Source organism: Artibeus jamaicensis, unplaced genomic scaffold, assembly GCF_021234435.1.
Source record: "Artibeus jamaicensis isolate MK-2021 breed Jamaican fruit bat unplaced genomic scaffold, CSHL_Jam_final contig_452, whole genome shotgun sequence".
NCBI lineage: Eukaryota > Metazoa > Chordata > Mammalia > Chiroptera > Phyllostomidae > Artibeus > Artibeus jamaicensis.
The window spans coordinates 10544576-10565018 of record NW_026521837.1 but is presented as its reverse complement, the minus strand read 5'-3'; the positions used below and the strand labels follow the sequence as shown (position 1 = coordinate 10565018).

At 33.9% G+C, this 20443-nt stretch overlaps 1 protein-coding gene across 1 annotated transcript in view; it reads right to left on the bottom strand.

Moving 5' to 3' along the window:
• Positions 1-20443, bottom strand: part of GRID2 (glutamate ionotropic receptor delta type subunit 2) — a 1451106-nt gene that overhangs the window by 547055 nt on the left and 883608 nt on the right. The window contains exon 8 of the mRNA XM_037162687.2: positions 14398-14517. Coding sequence (XP_037018582.2) covers positions 14398-14517 — 120 coding nt within the window. The remainder of the gene's footprint in view (positions 1-14397; positions 14518-20443) is intronic.

Genomic DNA, 20443 nt, shown 5'->3' with positions numbered 1-20443 from the left:
ATTCATAAAACTTAAGTAGCCTAAATTTGATTAGACAAAGTATCAATTTTTTATTTTAGAACAAATAAATATATTGTATAATTCTTAGGGATTCTCTTTCAGAATTATTAGTTTCAAACCTTCACCAAAAGAAACATCTGAAGATGCATTTCATATACTAAGAAAAAAAATTAGTTATGGTAAAGTGTTGAGGTTAATTATTATATGTAAAATTATAGTACTGTAAAATTACTCTAAGTATTGGAATATTTAATAAATAAGGCTACAAATTAATTCACCATGGTATCGTCCTGCTTCAAATAATATGTCATATAAATTATATATTCTACTATAATTGATAGTATCTAAACAAATAAGATGAATTATTTTGCTATGTTAGAAAATTGCACTTCAGAATGCTTACGAATGCAAGATGGTATTGGAATTTTACCATCACAGAATGCTCAGTCTTGAGAGCAGACTCTATTCCAAAGTGCAAGCAAAAAACTCTTCTCCTCAAAGTCTAAATTATTTGCATACTTGTGATAAACTTTCAGAAATAGTTTCCTGTGGATAAAAGGAAAGTTTTTAAAAAATTAACTTTTAAAATAAAAGTTTTTTTATTATAATAGTATTATATTTTTTCCAGAAATTTGGAAAATATAATAAAACATAAAGAAGGAACTAATAATAACAATTGCCCATAACCTCACTATCTTAAGATCACCAATCTAAAAGAAATTTTATATATGAATATTTAAATACAGAACTATACAACTCATTTAGAAAAGATAATTTTTTCATTTCTCACAGTTTGAAATAAATTCTTATTGTATGCAAGATCATAGAGTTGTACACAATTTCAAGAAAGGCATAATTAATTTTCAGAAATATTTGCCACCAGATAAATATGCACATTTTCATTACTAGTTTGTATTTGTTTAAGGTGTCAGTAAAAGTACTTTATATGTGAATGTGCTCCCTTCAAAACCAGGCCCACAATGAGAAACATGCTGGCACGGCTATAGGTTAACAGTCTCCATGCTGTTGGGGGAAGAAGACCTGTTGACAAACAGCAAATCTCTGTTTTTAGCACTGTCGACATACTCCTGGTAGCACACAAATCAATTGCTCGTGCTCCTTGGAAACACAGCAAACTGTTACTATTTTTATTGCAATGTACCACCTTTTTGTTAGGAAGGAGAACTTGGAGGAAACAATACCTAATTCATAGGGAAAACTTAAAAGGGGATAATGGTTGACACACCCAAGCCATCCCAAAGCCTCAAAAAAGTTTTTCTTAATAATGTAGTTTTTATTCTAAACAAGTGAGCAAATATCAATCCTTTCATTTTCCAGTCACTGGAAAATGGAGCAGCTTAATTAGGACTAAAGTCTTAATGGTGTCTGACTGCTTTAGTATGTCAGGTGTGCTGGTCACAGAGGAAAACAAAGTTAATGGAGCAAAGAAAGACAGGAGGAAGGCAAGCTATCAACAGTTACCAAAAGCCATGATTACAATTTCAATTATTCACCAGCTATATGAGTTCTGAAAGTTCTATTAGCAGATTGGGGAAGAGAATATACCCAGACTACGTAAGTTTTTATAATCATTCTAAAGTATAAAACCTAGTTCCTGTTGAAGGAGAAGGTGCAAATCACTGAGAAGCAGCGAATACAAGCCTGGGAGAATAAGAGAGACATAATCGAATATTCTACAGACTACAGAGAAATTCACAGGTAAGAGAAAAGCAGATGACTTGAAGTCCAATGACAAGACACTGGAATAAAAATTTAATTGAACTGCCATATCATCAATTGTCCCTTTTGTGAGTTTCTAACATTAATGGACAAATGACTTACAATGTGAGCCCTATCTGCCACTGTCTGTCCATTCATTCAACCTCTTTGAAATAAACATTTGATATCTGTCACTTGAAGTTCAATCACAACAATGAGACCTTGCCAAGAAGTACACATGTGAGTAAATTTTTCTCAATTCTGTCTATTTGAATTTAGCCTTCTTTAATACTTATTGCTCTGGGAGTGGGTCCTGAATATTAATTTCCCTCTGTGGCTGGATTGTTCAGCAGATGGTTAAGTACCGCCACATTGTGTAGTTGAATTTGAGCTGGACCAGAGTTTCATTGGTGGTGGTGTGTCTGACGTTGGGGTGAGGTAGATGCCTCTACTTGTTCAGTGTGAATGAGTATGGATAATGTCTAGTAAAATACAAAGAAAAGTGAACCTTGCCTCCTCTGTACCTGGTATGATCTGAACTCTTAATGCAATCAACAATCAGCTTGTGGACTACAGGTGAACCAAAGACTCCTTGGGTCTCTCTATGAGACCATACATGCTTATAAACATTACCATGTGCCAGAGCAGCTACTTTCCTCACAAGAAACCCTTTCTTCAAAAGTACTAAAGTAATCTATAGCAAGCAAACAATCTGGATTTTGTAGTTCCTCCAGCAAAGTTGTTGAGTTTATTTTTATCAAAATGTGGATTAGAGTTGTACTCTCTCAGGCATCCTTGCCCCACCCTGCAGAAGTCAGTATCAGCATGACCTCCAGAAGAGGTAGTTCCTGTTCTCTCCAGGAAGCAGTGAACACTGCTTGCCGGAAGCAAGACTACCTCAGATGTCATCTCAACAGAAACAAGCAACAGCTACCTCTTCCAGAAAGGTCAGAGTCACTCTAAACCTCATTTGCTCTTCTGTGTAGTAAGAACAGATGGCCTCCCTTTGAAGCAGAAATGGATCATCTGCAGGATATACTTCTCAAAAGTGCACAGCCCCCTACCTGTGGGGAAGCTGCTGGGCTCCATAATTTTGAGAGTCTAACATGCTGGATATTTTATGAAGTACTAAATCCAATATCACATGACTTTTTGGTACAAAATATTTTCTTGAAGATTCAGATAAAAGAATATGGAGCTAAATTTATCATGATCATGCATTATATGTAAAGGAGGGTGAAAAAGAAGCTGTTGTTTTCACAACATAGTGTCAATTCAAAGTATTTTCTATATTTTCTCCATTATATAAACCTTCAAAGATACAAATTCATCACTAGAAATATGACACTAAATAAAGCTGGCAGATTTCTGAAAATGGGCTTAAATATAAAGACCAGGTTAATGCAGGCTATGTTGACTGCTAGATCCTTCCTCTGCTATTAGCTTCCCATCAAGCCGTACATGCTTCCAAGTCTTGATGAAGAGACTTGTAGAATTTTAAAGTCAAAAGGATATTAAACAAAACAACAAGGTTAATATTTCTGGCTATTACTGTGATTGTCTTTTATAGTGCTCTGTCAATCATACCTAAAATTAAATTACATTCTTCACCCCACATCATAGTGGTTAGAATAGTAACTAGACTATACTACTTGCATTGGCAAATGTTGACATATATTACCATCTATTTGCAAATTAGCACTATTTAATTATCCCTCATTATGTAACTTAGAAACATTACTTCACTTAATCTTTCCACGATCTTCAGGAATAGTATTATTATCTACATTTTATAGATAAAGAAATGGAAACTCTGAGTTTAATATTCCTAAGATCACACAGTCAGTATCAGGGTCAAAATTTAGCCCAAGTGTGCCATACAACAGAGGTTAAACACTTTTTCCTATTAAAACATATTAAATCTAGCCTAGTTGTTAGAAAACAATCTTGAACTGCAAATACGAGTAATCCCTATTCAGACTGCACTTTTGTGGGCCCTTCCATTCTGCTTAGAATAATGTTTAACCATTTGCTTAGAAAAATCAACAAACTATTTCCCTATCTTCTATGAATACCTGTGAATAAATTACACATAATCTTTCTCATATTTTTGGTGCCCAAGTGGCCAACTTTGTTAGTCATGAGGCTGCAATGATAGAACAGTTATAATTACATATTCACAATCTAATGCAGAATGTCAACAATTAATTTATGCCCATATACTTACTACTTTTTTCTTGAATAAAGGAAAATATGGCTGTTATAGATGCAGAAAAGAATATTGCAGATTTTTATGTCAGTACAAAAATGTATTCATTAAGTCATCCATTAAATACTTTATGAGCATCTGCTATTCTATGGCTTACATTGGACAACATGGCAAAGAACAAACTTTCTTGTCTTGTGGAGTAACACCATAATGGGAAAGACAGATTATAAAAAAGTAAATTTGCTATATTTATGTTTGTATATATAAAATGTATATTTTATATATTATGTGTACATACATACAAGTATTTTATATATGTATATATTTATATGCAAGCATATAGTTTCAATTACAAAAAGTGCTTCAAGGAAACAAAGTGGTAATAAGAAAAGTAAATGTTATTTTAGATACTACAGAATCAAAATACAAATATGATGTTGAAAAATACCAGTACAATATTTAATCACTGGCCATTTGAAGGCAAAGCTGTTCTTTCTTCTTTCTGAGTAAAAGGCAGTAAAATATTTCAGTTCACAGAAAATGAACCAATGACAATTTGTATAATACATTTTGCAAGCTTTACATTAGATTTTTCTATGAATGCAAAGCTATAGCTTTTATATTTGTAAATTTAATGTTGAAGACCTTGAGTAAAAATTCTAAATCTGTCTGAGAAACGATTACACCGAGGAGCTAAAATATCTCTGCTGTACCATTTTATTTCATCAGCTTACACAAAAAAACAATTTTATGAAGATACCAAGCAATTAAAATTGGTTGTAAAACCAGTTTTAATCTATTTTTTTCCAGGCCTTATTTCCCTATTTATGATAAAGTTCAAAGACATTAAGTTTAGATTATTACATTTTAATACTGAAACCAAGTCTTTAGAGTAAAAAAGTGAGTGGCATGGGCAAAACCAAGCAAAACACAGACACATAAGGAAGAGAAAACCTATTGTGCAAAGCTCTCCTTCTAAGAAAAAACAAATTAATCCTTTAAATTAAATATTTACTATTTACTGTTTAGATCTTCTAATAAATTTAGTTTTAGAAGGTTGTATAGAGTGCTATTATTTAAATTATTTTTCTTCTTGGTAGTTTTTATTGTGATAAATAGAAAACAGAACAATTATATTTTTGGAGGAAGTTTAAAGATACAGAAAACCTTGATAATTTAGAAACTTGGCTTTGAGTTTCACCTGAATTTATCTTCAAGGATACACAATGTCTAATACCTTAAACACACCATCTCTTAAACAAAAGAACACCTTATATTAAAGTAGAAGAATATGTAAATAATATCAAAGCAGGAAATTTCTTGTCTTGATCAGGATCAATGAAAATTAAATAATCCTTTCCACATTCTTGCCAAACTCAGAAAAATGAACCTCCACTCATACAATGCCAAGACTAGTCCAAAATTTGGGACTTGGTCAATCCCACATTCAAATCCTAAGCAGACAGAACCCTACTTAGTTTATGAGACCTGACAGTATCCCTGCTCAAGGTGCTAAAACTGCAGGCATTGTATACACTTAGCTACCAGCCACAGAATAAGCACTGACAGCATGACGGTTCATGAACTGAAAAGCCATTCACTCTTTTTTTTAATTTAAATTATTTGATTGTTTTTCAATTACAGTTGTTTGTATTTTCCCTGCACCCCTCATCCCCAAACCCCTCCAAACCCACCTCCCTCCCTTGCTTCCACCCTCCCCCTTGGTTTTGTTCATGTGTCCTTCATAGTAGGTCCTGAAAACCCTTCTCCCTGCTGGGCCCTGCCTCCTCTTCTGTCTATTGTTAGATTGTTCTTAATTTCAATGACTCTGGTTATATATATTTTTTGCTTTTTTCTTTTGTTGATTATGTTCCAGTTAAAGCCATTCACTCTTTTTGAGACAAGAAGATACTGGGAGTGGAAACTTCAGTTTGGACACACATCTAGTAACTACTGTAACGATTTGCATGTCAATGCTTTTCCTCGATAAGTATCCTTAAAGACATTCTGTGAGTGTGTGCATTAAAGCACATATGAAAAATTGCCCCATTTATAAATGGAACTGGCAACTCACAAACTAATTAATAATAGTCCTAAAATTACTTAAAGCTAGATTTGGAGCCTTATAAATTGAGTAATTAATTAAAATTTCAATTTGGTAGAAAAATATTTGAGTTATAACATAAATGAATATTTAAAAATTAAGAATGACAATGCTTAAAAATTATAAGAATAGAAAGAAATGTGAGTGTTCACAATGTAAAATGTGCTGTGATGTAAATATTTAGGACCCACTTTACACAACATCTAGATAATGCCAGTGCACTTGAGTGTTTCCATCCAATCTGGGAACTGGAACATAGAAGCATAAACAAATACTTACAGGAGTTCTTTAATATTACATAATAATAAAGTAGACATAATTTGCAGTATATGATTCATTTGCAACTGAATGCCTTAAGTAGCACATTACAAAATTTGAATTCAGAGCAAAGTGAAGCTCTGAATTAGTATCGGAATTACATTGATTTTACAAGGCTAAATGAAGCCAGTCCTGACACTTTCTCAACATGAATTTCTGAGTGTCTGGTCTCCATTCACTATTTGAATCATGAATTACAATGTCTCTCACCGAATACAACTTCTTGATTCTGAAAGTCTCTCATTTCATCCAAATCAGTATAGGCTCTTCTGACTTATTGAGGTGTTTATTCTCTTGAGCCTTACTCTCTCCTTTTTTAAAATATATTTTTAAGATTTTATTTATTTATTTATTTTAGACAGAGAGGAAGAGAGGGAGAAAGAGAGGGAGAGAAACATCAATGTGTGGTTGCCTCTCTCATGTCCCCTCCTGAGGACCTGACCCAGCCTACAACCCAGGCATGTGCCCTGACTGGGAACTGAAACGATGACCCTTTGACTTGCAGGCTGGTACTCAATCTACTGAGCCACACAAGCCAGGGCCTTACTTTCTTCTTGTGGTTGAGATTCTACCTGTCTTCTTCACTATACATGTCAAGTTAGATTTCAAGCTTCCTCACTCCAACATTCTCCTGTCAAATCCTTACCCTGACTGCCTTATTGTACCACTATCAAAAACAACAAAATGGCAACAATCTGATGAAATCCCAACTCTACATCAATTCAAATTCCTTTTATTCACTGATTGCTGCTAGACAAAAGTATACAACCATGTAGATTAATAATACAATGAATTTTTTACTCTAACCTCATGTGAGTGAGCAGCCCGAACTGACAACTTTTTTCATGTTTCCCAATTTGCTCTTTCATATTTGCCACAGCAGCTATTTCAAAGCTTATTCAACTGTCTTTAAATCTCCAATCTCACTATCTCTAATGTTTTCTGCTATAATTTTCCTCTTAGCAGACAACCTTACCTCTCATTTTTCCAAAAGAAGATAATATATTTCTTAATTCCCTTAACTGTTTGACACCACATAAGAAGACTTACTTGCACTTACACCATTCTTTCCTCCCTCCTCCCATCACTTTAAAAAACTGTGCCCCCAGTGCCTAATACTAAGCATTACATCTAATTCTGGATCAGCCGTCTCTCTTGCTCCTGGACCTCTATAAATGATTATGTTTCTTTCATTTATCTTTCTCTTCCTCTTTACCAGGTCAGTCTGTGAGCACCAAACATACTCAAGTCTTTCACATTCTGCAAGTTCTCAGCCTACTTGTATAAAGAGCTTTTGTTTATATTTGAATAGGTTCTATCTGCAAATGAAATTATTTCTGCATGTATACCTTAATATGCATAGAAGTCTTCTTTTTCTTTTTTCTCTATAGGGAATGTTATATACCAATCCTGATTTCATAAGTATGAGGTCCAAAAGGTTTTATAATATCATTTGGCAACTAATTAAATGACAATAACATCAAAGAAAGATATATTATTTTCTGCTACAAAACCATGAATATTTTCCTTTTCTGAATTTTCTATTACATTTATACTAAACTTATTTTGTGATTCTGTTATGTTAATTATTTGTTTCCATTTGATTCTACATAAATATAGCTAGTTTGTTATTATTAAATAAAACTGAAGTCAGAGGATGAGGTATCACAGCTATTTTCTCTAATAGCTTTGAAATTCTCTATGAATTAATGGTAACCTTGGATACCCTCTATGTTCTTACAGACTCTGGTCTTTAGTGCAGCACCAGATTCTTAGCATTAACTATTCAGTCACCATAAATCCCACACTGACTACTAACCAATGTTTTGCCATCTTTAATCTGCCATAACTATGCACATTAGACTGAAATCCACACTTAGGCACTCTATAGTAAAAATGCAGGAATAGGAAAACAATAACAAATCTTAAAATAATCAGAGTAGAAAGGTTAGATGACTGGCAAAAATGGGCATTTAGACAGCAAAGTTCTCAACCACAATACTGAAGACAAAGCTAGTGCACTGATGGCATGAATGTGCAGAAGAAAATAAAACTAGCAGCTTAAAATTTTATGTCTAGGGTACTATGCTTAAAGAAAAAAGATGAAATAAAGACATGTTCAGATAAATAATGAGAAATCTGAACACACAAAAAAATCATCAAGAAAAAATTTTAAAGCTATATTTTAGGCAGAAGAAAAGCAAGTGCAGGAAGGAAAAAAAAAGATTAAAGAAAGTAGAGACTTCCACCAAAATGGAGGGATAGGTGGAAGCACTGCACCCTCTCGCACAACTAAGTTTAAAAACAACAAATTTGTAGCAACAAAACCACAACCAAATCACAGAAAATGGAACTACACGGAAGTCTGACAACAACGAACCCTTCAGCCAAACTGGTAAGAGGGCCAGAGCCAGCAGCAGAGAGGGATCGGGCAGGAAAGATCCATTGGACTGACCCGGATGTGCGACCCAGGTGCACCAGCAGCTGTGGGCAGATCCCAGGTGTGGAGAAGTGGGCGAACCCACTGAGGGCTGACCGCGGGTACACATTCACATGCAGATAAACCGGTGAAGGAGCTAGCAGTGAGATGGACCGCACAGGCCCCAGCAGCAGGAAGTGGCAGAGGGAACCACCATTGTCCCTCTCTGACCACGCCCCCACATACTGCATCACAAACCAGCGACCTGGGTGGCCCCGTCCTGGTGAACACCTAAGGCTCTGCTCCTCATATGTAACAGGCACAAACAAATCAAAACATGGCTCAAGAACAACTCATGGCCCCAGATCTGATAAATCTAAGCGATGAAGAAATAGCCAAACTTTCAGAGGCACAGTTCAAAACACTGGTGATCATGATGCTCACAGAACTGGTTGATTTTAGTCACAAATTAGAGGAACATATGAAAGCTAAACTAATTGAAATGAATGGAAATGTACAGGAAACCAATAGTAATGGAAAGGAAACTGGGACTCAAATCAAAGGAGTGGACCAGAAGGAGGAAAAAAAAATGACCAAAAAGAAAAGGATGAAGAAACAAGAATTCAAAAAAATGAGGAGAGGCTTAGGAACCTTCAGGACATCTTTAAACATTCCAACATCCGAATTATCGGGGTACCAGAAGGGGAAGAGGAACAGCCACAAGTGGAACACTTATTTGAACAAATAATAAAGGAGAACTTCCCCAATATGGCAAAGGAAATAGACTTCCAGGAAATCCAGGAAGCTCAGAGAGTCCCAAAGAAGTTAGACCCAAGAAGGAACACACCAAAGCACACTGTTATTAAATTAGCCAAGATTAAAATGAAGGAGAGAATCCTAGAAGCAGCAAGAGATAAGGGGACAGTCACCTACAAAGGAGTTCCCATCAGACTGTCAGCTGCTTTCTCAAAAGAGACCTTACAGGCAAGAAGAGGCTGGAAAGAAGTATTCCAAGTCAAAATCCAAAGACCTACATCCAAGATTGATCTATCCAGAAAAGCTCTCATTTAGAATGGAAGGGCAGATAAAGTGCTTCTCAGATAAGGTCAAGTTAAAGGAGTTCATCATCACCAAGCCTTTATTATATGAAATGTTAAAGGGACTTACCTAAGAAAAAGAAGATAAAAAAGATGAACAGTGAAAGGACAGCAAACTCACAGTTATTAAGAACCACACCTAAAACAAAAGCAAACTAAGAGGACAGCTAGATCAGGAGCAGAACCATAGGAATGAAGGTCACATGGAGGGTTAGCAACAGGGGAGTAGGAGAAGGGGGGAGAAGGTACAGAAAATAAGTAGCATAGATGGTAGGTAGAAAATAGATAGGGGGAGGGCAAGAATAGTAGGGGAAATATAGAATCTAAAGAACTTGTGACACATGGACATAAACTAAAGGGGGGGAATGGTGGGAGAGGGGTGTGCAAGGTGGAGGGGAATGAAAGGGAGAAGTAGAACAACGGTAATGGCATAATTAATAAAATATATTTAAAAAATTTTAAAAAAAGAACATGATTTACTTACTAATAAAGCCAAACATTTTTCCTTATACTTCTATACAAAAAAAATCAAAGAAAGTAAAAAATACATGGGTAGAGGTCAATAAATACTTAATGCACAAAATAATGGTAATACTTTCCCAATAAAAAAGATGACATAAAAAAAATTGACAATAATAGCCTGTAATTAAGGGGTGTATACATTTAATAAATGAGTTAAAATATTCTAAGCATGTTCATTATCTCTGAGGAAGACAAAGCAGTTGATTAATTTTAGATATTGATAAATTAAGTATGTATGTTTTAAATTCTAGGGGAAATATTATATAAATAAAATAAAAATATAACTTGAAAATTAGTAGAAGGGGTATGAGGAAAGTAAAAAAATATACAGGGTTGGGCAAAAGTAGTTTTGCAATGAAACAGACTTTATTCTTACATTTATTAATTAATTATTGTATTACTCTTCATACAAACAACTGTAAAACTACTTTTTCCCACCTTATATATACTAACAATCCAAAGTAGGTAAGAAAGAGAGACAAGGAACCTAGGATATGAAAGGTGAATAGAATATACAAAATAGTAGAATGTACAAGATGGTAGACTTAAACTGAAATATAGTAGATACATCTCATATAAATATGTAAAATGTTCTAGCTTGAGAGCATAAATCATCAAATTTGCATCCAATAATCAATTATATACTTTTTATAAAAATTACATGTGGGAACAAAAGGAAACCAAAAGGCTGAAAGTAAGAGAATAGTAAAAAGAAATGCCATTCATCGACATAGTAACAGAAAGGAACTTGGTTTAGCTCCATGAATGGCAGACAAGATATTTATTAAGAGAGAATGCATTATTAGAAGTAGAAGTTTTTATAATAATAATTTAAATTTTTCCTTTACCTAAATTATTAAAAAATGAAAAATTCAGATCTCCAAATATTTCAGATATTTAAAACAGTGAGATATTATTAGTAGTTTAACACCAATACATATAGACAAGAAGAATTGTAAAATCTGACTTTTATTTAATTATCATGAAAAAATAGAATCAGTAGTAAAAAGAAATAAATTGCCACAAGCTAGCCTTATTAGGGTAATCGATCAAACATTCACAGAAGAAATTCTTCCAATTTTATATATCTCATAGAGAATAGAAAAATAGAAGACAACCTCCATCATATTTTATAAGGCAAATGGAACTTTTGTTCAAAAGCTAACAGGGAATTAAGAAACAAAATCAAACAAGCAACAGCAAAAAAAAACCCACAAAAAAAACCCAGAACTGGAACTTAGATCTCTCACCTGCTATCTCTGTGCAGCATTTCCTAGTCTGTATTGCCTTTTTCACAAGTCACTTATAAACTGTCATTGTATAAATACTTCTTTCATGTCAAAAGTGAGGACAGATTAACCCTATTCTCAGGCTTTAACACAATGTTAATTGAAAGGATAGTGTTGGGACTTGCTATAACTGATTGATAGTACTGAGTCTCTCACCCTGGGAAGAATTCACAGATGGCCAGGGGTCTGGTCAGCAGAGAGTATTCACAGTTTCCTTACTTGGTCAGATGGTGGCTATTGAGATTCATCATCTTGTTCCTACTCCAAAGTGTCTGCTAATTAATTGAGAACTAGCAAGGCCCCTTTCCAACAATGATATCAGGGCACACTCATGGGAACTTACACTATTTGTTTGACTTTGCACAGGAGAAAACTTATTTGTCTACAGATACAATCCCTTTAAGCACAATGATTCAGGCCAAAAATGTTGAGAGAAAGAAGATACCAATGACAATATACTACACTATTCATTTTCTTAGGAATATCCAGGCCAGGTAAATCTACCTGTGTTCTTAAGAGAAGAAATAGGAATACTGGGACATCCTGGATGATGGGAACAATCTCTAACTTGATCAGGGTGGTGGTCACATTGGTAAATGTAACCAATGGGAAGCCATTGTACACTTAAAATTTTATTCTATTTAAATTAAGTCTCAATAAAAACAAGTAAGCATGGTACTATATGAAAGAGTGAAATTATAATTATTTCTTTCTTCAAATATTAAAAAGAAATTCCAGATAGACAGAGGCTTCAATACAAAAGGAAGCGTTAGAAAGCCTTGGGATATATTTGAACATATATTTTTTTATGATTCTGGCAGTAGGAAGTGATTTCTTGAATAAGGCTACATGGTAATGATCATAAGGATGAAAATTCATGATTCTGCTCAATTTAAAGTTATTGTGAATAAAATGAAAATAAAATACACAGAAAGGAAACCATTTACAACATATTTAAATAACAAAAGACTAATAGTCAAAATATATTATATTCTATAGAATCAATTATAAAAACAAGGCAACTCAATAGAAAATGGCCAGAAGACTTGACTTGGCAATGAACTCAAAAATAAATCTAAAGACAGCCAAAGGTTATAGGGAAACATGCCATAATATTTTTATAATCAGGGAAAAGGAAATTGAAACCATCAGGATATATCATTATATATTCAATAACTTAATACAATTATAAAGTCTGAAAAAAACAAGATCTGGTGAGAACTTTATGCAATGAGAACTCATTCACCTACTGGTAATATGCAAATTGGCAAATCTCTAAGAAAATGGCTTTAAAATTACCTGGTAAAGTTCAAGGTATATTTTCTTATATCACAGCAATTCTACTCCAGGATACAAAACCTACAGCTACATGCACAAGTACAGGAGTATATATATTCAAGGTACATGTCCAAGAATATTCATAACTGCATTGTTTATAATAGCTTAAATGTGGAAACAGACCACAGTAGAGAGTGACAATTTGAAGAACAGAAGACAATGTGGCAGCAATATAAATGAATAAACTATAACTACATGCAACAAGAATGAATAATAAAAATATTGAACAAAGAAGAATATATGCTATACTGAGACTGTTATCAAGTTAAAATATTTGGCAAAACTCTTATGTTATAAGAATGCACATACAGGTGATGAGATGATATCTAAAACTAAATAAATGAGTATCATAAAATTCAGATTGATTAGTCATACCCCTCAGAATGGAGGTTAGGAATGAAATATATGGGGTATTTAGAATGCTTGAGGTGTTCTATTTCTTGACCATAGTAGTAGTTGTTTCCTTTAATATGAATCAGTAAACTATCCTTGTATTTTATGCAGTTATCTGTTTGCCATGCTTCCTTATAAAACATTAATTAAAAACACATTAATATAGTCTTAACTCCTCTAATGTAAATTTACTGAGAGGTTTTTATTACTGATTAGAACAACTCCTAACTTCATTTTGTCTTAGTTTCTCTGTATCCTACACATCAGCACTGCAAAGAGACACCTACTGAATGACCTCTTGATGCAGCAACTTTATGCAGTTAGAAATTTATACTTATGAACTTTGTATGCATATTCAGTTACCTTGGATTTTCCCCCACTGCAAACATTAAAATGGCAAATTCAAACTACAGAAATCATTACTCCAAGGGCTTTTATATTTCTCCTTGAGAAAGTTATTGTCCCAGTAGTTCACAAAACATTCTTTATTGTGCTCAACTTCTTACATGTGATCTGAAGTATATAACAAGAACTCATTTCCTACAAGCCATTTTCTACTTATGCATGGCACATATAGAAACTGAAATACTGAAATGTCACAGGTTTGTAGCAGAATTTCATTCTTACTATACAAAATGTCCCTAAGCTCTTATTCTGATATTGTGCATGTTAAAACCAAGTAGCTATGCTTGTATAAATATTAAATTCATTACTTTATAAAATTATTATAATAAGTGAAAAATTATGCTAGTTCCCTAGGAAACCATCAGATTATCTTTCTTCCTTTAAATTATTCTAAGGCATAAATAGAATCGTTGATTAATACTTCTGGTAAGTATGTAAGGTCATTTAAATGCCAAATTCTCACTCTTTCTTGTCTTTTAAACTACAATGGGGACTGCAATGGATACTGTGATCATATTGTATGAAGACAAACAAAACCATAGCTACTACGGGAAAAGCATATTCATCAATATTTCTGGTCTTACTTTGCGAATGCCTCGGCCCAGCTCTTCTCCATAGTTGGTTCCAAGAATTTCAAAGTGGACATTGGGATTGCCTCCATTGTCTCCAAATTCCAGCTCTCCCGTCAACCCATTAACTCCACCCTAAAGGAGAGAAATAATACTGATGTAAGATTTCAAAAAAAGTAAAATAGTAATAAAGCATTAGAAAGTTCTAGGACCACAATTTCCATCTATAAAATATATATTATTTCAAGTATGCAATTATGAACAGGGTATTTTTTCCTTAGTAAGTGCACAACATAAATAGGAGAGCAATTGAATGTACTCTTGAGAATTACTTAGTCCAAACTCATCCACTTCACAGACTAGAATATTTAGACCCAATTAGTCAAATGTTTACAATAACTGACACCATTTTACAGCTGAGACTAAATTGCAGGTACGATGTTTGCCACCATACCTTCTGACATGCATGGATTCATCAGTCAGAAAACAAGATGCTTCTGGAGAGCATAAAATCTACTCAGAGACATGTTTTGACAGTATTCTTTCTCTAGCACAATGCCATTCTAATTTGATCTAAAATTACATCTGGGATTCTTAAAAGGCATGCTTTATAATTTATTAGAGGATTATTTTTTCTCCTTCTATAAATATCTTTTCTAAATTAAAACAAGAAAGCTAAATTGAGCTTGAAATCTGTTTTTGCTCTTAAACAGTAGTGCTGGCTGTTGAGATTCACTGGGAATTTCCAAACTTCATATCTCATTCAACATGACAGATGTTCATTTCCCCAACAGATGGTAATGTAGGTCATACTTCTCTCTTCCTTGTTTACCATTCTTTTCTCAGTTTAGTATATCAGCCTTCACATTATTTAGAATTTTACAAGTAAAAATCATATTCCGAGTCACTTCTTTACTACAACACTTCTAACTTAGAATTTTGACCTGATAATCACATCTATCTGTCCAAGTTACCTCAGTTTGTAAATTGCTTTAAGCATCATTTCTATGATGTTGATAATCAAATATACAGACAGATCCTGGTTTATGGGTGGCTTCTGATTTTCTTCCCCAACTTTGCAATGGTGCAAAAGCAACACGTATCTGGTAGAAATCACACTTCAGAGTTTGATTTTTGATCTTTCCCCCTTGGGCTAGTGACATGCAGTTCTATACTTTGCATTGCTGGTCAGCCACAGGGAGCACAGCTAGCTCCCAGTCAGCCAAGCAATCAAAATGATAAACAACAGGTACTCTCCAGTGTTCTTGGTTACCAGAGATTTTTGGATATTGTGTGCTGAGCACATTAGGATAAGTTAGGCTAATCTACTATTGTTGGTAAGTTAGGTATATTAAATTCATCTTTGACAACCAGTATCTTCAACTTACAACAGGTTTACTGGGACATAACCATCATAAGTCATGGAGTATCTGTACCTCATTTGCCATAACCTCTAACTGAACTTCTAGTATTTTTCAGCAGGTATTTTGCTGCTATATTTCCTACTGCATATCTGTGTAGCAGCCCATTGCATGACACTAAGCTTGTAACAGGCATTCGATAAAACCAGTGCTTACTCATTACTTGCAATATTTAATCTATTTCATTTTTACAGCAATTATAACCAATAAAACTGATCCCCAATTATTATTAGGGGATCAATTTTAATCCTTTATTAGGATTATTGTTTCCTAATAAGCTAGCTTCTCTTTTATTATCCAGTTTCACTAGTAACAGACATGTTGAATTTGATGTGTCTGTGCTCATCTCATGTATGATTTAACAATCAATACCATGAATTTTGGTGTCAGATTTCCTGGATTTGACTGGTGGTATCAGAATCAACTAGCTGTGTCAACCTGGCTAAGCCATTTGATTTCTCTGTGCCTCAATTTCTGTATCTGTTAAATGGCATTATTATAAAATAACACTACCTACCCCAGAAGACTGTTATGAGTTTTGTAATGCATATAAAGAATACAGTAGAGTGTTCAATAAATGGTAGATGTTTAATCTACTCGCTATCTACTTGATTTTTTTATTCTCTAATTTTGAAGAATTTCAAGTTCTGCTAAAAATTGTAGGCATACTCCTGTTTTTTCAATTAATGTTTATTAGGGTGGCAAAATTTCATAATATGCTTTAATATTCACAAGGCTTTGGAAAATGATTTTGCAAATTTTGACTCAATTACATTTCATTGATTAGTATTTGGATAGAAAAGAGTTAAAGCATCTTGTCTATGATCTATTCACTCTTTTTATAAGTCAATTTGATCCTATATGTTCTCTCAGTACTAATATTTCAAAGAATTCAATTATCCATTAACATTTTAAAGATCAGGATAAGTGCAGTGGATCTTACTATGATTAATATCTCCAAATGGCAAATACTGTGGGAGTCTGAATGACAAATGCAGCATATATTACTACATTTAAATTCAAACCACTGGTGTTCAGTAATCTTTTTATAAAAGCTTATCTTGTCCTCAATCACACTTCAGTAATATCCCCAATAATATCATAATCTTAAATTTTTTCTTGTAGTGTTTTACTTCTAGGAAAAAGAGGAAAGATATTGTATATCAATATGATTGCTTCATTACTATATGCTGGTAATTTCTAAACCTTTGAACATTAGACTGCCTGGCACTATATTATTATTATTCCCAAGCAATACTCATATGACCACTCCAAGCAATGTCTTTATGCCTAGCTTATATCTAGTACTGAGCATCTTAGTCTACTTCCATTACACAAGGCACATACCCATAAGTCAGGGTACCTGATGGAGTTCACTATGGCCTCCACTTAGTCTTACCCTGTTCATCTTTTTGACTTTGTAAGTGATCTTCTTTTTGCTATATTTTTAATTAGCTGTTAGTATGTGTAATCAGTAAAACCTTCCCCCAAATATCCCCATGCTTTCGACCTTTTTTCATTTATCCTCATTTCAACCTTGGAAACGGAGTCATGCTTGGTAAAAATGTGTGCTGACCAGGTAGTAATGATAGTCCTTGTCTTCATGTATGTGCAGTTATGGTTTTTATCTCTTGATCACACAGCAGATTCTAAACAGAATAAGCTGATGACACATTGATAGTATGAGTAACACATACACATAACTTTAAATGTTCTTTAAATTGACAGTAAAAATTGCTGCCACAGCAAACCTTTATTAAAGTAGCAAGTAAAATTGGCTTGGATCTCATCCTACCTACTCTCTATAGAAATACCAGTGAGCATCAAACATATAAAACATTAGAGAAGAAAAAATTAAGAGTAGAGCCAAAGGTTGGGAATAATTTACCACTAGAAAATCCACTTCTGAAAGGAAACAAATTATCGTTCCCCAGTGAAAGGGTAAGTTAGAAAAATATATATTACTAAAAATTTATTTCACTTTGTTTATGAAGCTGAAGAATTGTTTTCTATGCTTGAATCTGCATAATAACTTAAAGATTTTTTTGAAGATCATATGAAACATCAAATATTTTTGACACTCATATAATTCTCTTATATATATTCTTAGTTTGCTTGCCACCTGCAGACATGCTTAGTAACCAAGGACACCCTGTTAAACAAACACAAGCCCAGCAAGGCAGTGAACATATTGAGAGATGGTAGCCTCAGTGGCGTGTCCTGATGCCTCATGCTTCATAAGTTAATTTCAAGTAGGAAAAGTGCCTGCCAAAAAGTAAATACTACATTTTCTATTTATAAAAGAAATGTAATAGGCAGATAAACACTAAGACACAGGATGCAAAGTAACAAAAATTCAAAACAAAAACCAATTTGTGTGAATTGCTTAGAAAAATTTGAGTTTCCACATAACATTTATGTGTGCAAATAGATGTAGACTTACATATGTACATATACACTCAAATATCCATTCATAATGAGACTTGAAGCAAACCCAGAGGTAAATGGGAGGTGACTAGCATATTGATCATACTATTTCCATTCAGGGAAAGAAGAAACTGAGGCCCACAACTAGTTCCTCGAGGAACCTGAACTAAAACCTTCATTACGTGCCTCACACTTTCTCCTCCAGATTATGTAAACTGTATGTCCAACATAACATATGTATATCATGGTGAATTACTTTAAAATGTATGCTGAACTAAACTAAACTTATACCATTTTGACCACATTATGATTCAAATATGCTTGAACATGGAGTGTATATTGATGAGTCCACAAGAGGACTATACCAAAGGCAAGCTGCTTTTTAAAAAGCACTTGTGGCAGCAAGTGTATTTGCACACATTTGTAAAAAGGCCAGCTTACATTTCCAAGTTGGTACTGTTTCTGGCAAATCAGATTATGTTTTCCTAAATTCTCTCTCACCTTTGGATTTATAAATTCTAAATGGTATACAGTGATTTACATGAAAAGTAAAGTAATATATTTCCATTCCTCAGGTACACAAATTTAACAACATCAGGACCTGCAACTTTTGAGAGTTATTTTTGTCGAAGTCAGAAACCATTTTCTTCTTCTTCCTTACACATTCATGTTAATTTACCAAATCTTATTTCAATAACCTAAACATCTCCTAAAGACATTTACTTCCATCCGTCCCCATGACCCACACCATTGCCTAAACATCCTCTACACTGGGCATCAGCCTCTGGTGTTCCCCCATCCAGTCTGTCCTGGTCCAATGGCAGCTGCAGAGTGGCTTCTCCACTTGGCAGGCACTGGTAAGCTTTCTTTAAAATACTTCAGTGGCTCTTAACCTCAAATAAAGTTTAGAAACTTTTAACATGGTTTACAAAACCCTTCATGATCTTTTCCCTGCCTAGTCTTTGACCTAATAAGGAATGAAGGCCCTGCTCTGTCTCTGTCTCTGGCTAGAAAGCCACCTTGGTCTCATTTCAGATGTTTAAATGTGACAGGCTTCCTTTGCTGAGAGCCTGCTAACATTTAATACCCTGCACCAAACATTCTTCCTTCCCCTTTTCTGGAATACTCCTGTGTTTTTTTCCTGACCGATGCCAACTCATCTTAAACATTTCCACTTATCTGTCACTCTTATGCCTAAATAGGTCCTCCAGTCATATATTTCCAGAACAGGTGGCGTTTCCTCTTTTGTAGGAGTGATCACACTTGTAATTATTTTTGATATTTCTATTTTGCTTCCTTATTCTGTGATCTCACAGTGTAGCATATGGTAGTATTCAATAAATATTAGCTGAATAAATTTATTGCCATAGAATAATTAGAGTAATTTTAATATTTTTATCATTTTAAAGATTACTTTTAGATATCGACATATATTAGGATACCTCTTTTTGATATATTTATCAAAATGTTTCAATATGAGAAAATAGATTAGTATTAAAAGATATGAGATATTGCCACAACTATTTTTATATTATAGTCTCCCATATTCAGTATTGAAAATAATTATCACAAAGGATTTAACAAGAAATGATCAGTTAAGACAATGTGGAGGTATTTGATTTAAGGATCTATCATTTTTTTATCAAAGGATCTATCAAATATTGATTAGCTTACTTGTGTAGAATACATGAAAATGTCACTGTTTTTATATGTAACCACATATTTTGAGCGTAACATTTTTCTTAGTTTTATTTTGAATCATTGAACAAAAGCTGTAAGCATATTCTTTCTAAAACTCAGCTGATGGTGTCAGACCCTAAAACTCAAAAAAAATTTTAGCATCTTTCCTCAATCTCTTTCCACTCCAAACTATTCTCTCTGTGTGTTCTGTGAACTCTAGTAGTTTAATCCATCTTTTATCCCAAAAGATATGTCAGCTACAGTAGTCCTACCACCGGAAATATGTTCTTCTCCATCGTTTTACACATCTCAAACCTGTTCATTTCCACAGTTGCATTGAGATACTATCACTTCCATGTAATTTTTTCTCTTATCTGTTTTCTCTGTTTGGGGTCAGGTTCCCCAGGAAACAGCTTGAAATAAAGATTTGTGTGCAGGAAGGTTATTTGGAATGCTCTGAGAAAAGTACCTGCAAGGGAGTGAGAACAGAGGGATTGGACAGAGGGAAGGGGAAATGCAACGCAAACAACAGC